The sequence below is a fragment of the Apodemus sylvaticus genome, chromosome 5 (assembly GCF_947179515.1).
Source record: "Apodemus sylvaticus chromosome 5, mApoSyl1.1, whole genome shotgun sequence".
In the NCBI taxonomy this organism is placed as follows: domain Eukaryota; kingdom Metazoa; phylum Chordata; class Mammalia; order Rodentia; family Muridae; genus Apodemus; species Apodemus sylvaticus.
In genome coordinates this window covers 67,712,624-67,713,927 of record NC_067476.1, presented here as the reverse complement: position 1 = coordinate 67,713,927, position 1,304 = coordinate 67,712,624, and the positions used below count along the sequence as shown (strand labels likewise).

General features: G+C 37.5%; 1 protein-coding gene across 1 annotated transcript; it reads left to right on the top strand.

The window, feature by feature from the left end:
* Window positions 1–939, top strand: LOC127684744 (olfactory receptor 1052-like). The gene has a single exon (XM_052181613.1). The coding sequence runs from the start codon at window positions 1–3 to the stop codon at window positions 937–939; it is 939 nt and encodes a 312-aa protein (XP_052037573.1).
* Window positions 940–1,304: the final 365 nt, after the last annotated feature.

Sequence of the window (1,304 nt, the reverse complement as noted above, 5' to 3'; positions counted from 1 at the left end):
ATGGCTGACAGAAATTTAACTATGATAAGTGAGTTTATCCTGCTGGGTCTGACCAAGGACCCTGTACTGAATACTGTTCTCTCGGTGCTGTTTCTCTTAATTTATGTCATTACTGTGGCAGGCAATTTGTGGATTATTGTGATAATTTTAGCTACTGACCAACTTCATTCCCCCAAGTACTTTTTCCTTAGTCACTTGGCTCTCTTGGATTTCTGCTATTCATCAGTCTTTCTTCCCAAAATGCTGATAAACTACTTGATAGGACAAAACAGCATCTCGTACTATGGCTGCCTTCTACAGTATTCCTTTGTCAACATGTTCCTGACGGCAGAGTGCTTCCTCTTGGCTGCAATGGCCTATGATCGGTATCATGCCATCTGCAGTCCACTTTACTACAGATGTCTTATGACGCCCACGTTTTGCATCTACCTTGTTTCAGCCTCTTACCTGCTGGGATGTGCCAACTCACTTACCCACTTGAGGAGCCTTCTCAGTTTGACTTTCTGTGGGCCCAATGTCATTGATCATTATTTCTGTGACATTCCATTGCTTTTTCAGCTCTCCTGCTCTGATACCCATGACAGTGAGGTTTTATTCATTGTTCTTTCTGGTGCTACATCTATAACTACTTTTCTAATAGTAGTTAGTTCCTATCTGGGAATTCTTATCACTGTCCTGAAAATACATTCTACCAGGGGAAGTTATAAGGCTTTGTCCACATGTGCCTCCCACCTAACGGTAGTAACTCTCTTCTATGGAACAGTGATATCTACTTACCTGGGAACCAGCTCAAGCTTTCCACAGGATACAGAAAAAATCTTATCTGTGTTTTACACACTTTTGCTGCCAGTACTAAATCTTTTGATATACAGTGTGAGAAATGAAGAGGCCAAAGAAGCCATGAGAAGAATGATTAAGAGAAAAATATTTGCTCAGTAAAACATAGCTTAGATGTTTAAGAAACATTTGTTAATTCTGTAGACTATGTGGTCTACATATAAGTAGTGGTAAAGTACATATAGTGTTTCAAGTAGGGGCAATTAAGATATTTTAAAGGTCTTTATTTTCAAACATGCATTCATGTTAGAATTTTAATTTTAATGCTATTAGCAACATTAATTATTCATTATAATTTTCATTATCCCATATATATGTGACATATAAGCCATTATATGATTATCATTTTCCAGTACAATAGGACCCATTGTTTTCCTAGCTAGATCTCTCAGTTTGTAAGTTCTCTTAAGGGCAGATTCAAATCATTCCAAGAATTGCATTGAAATTACATATGTGAGCGCTTTAAT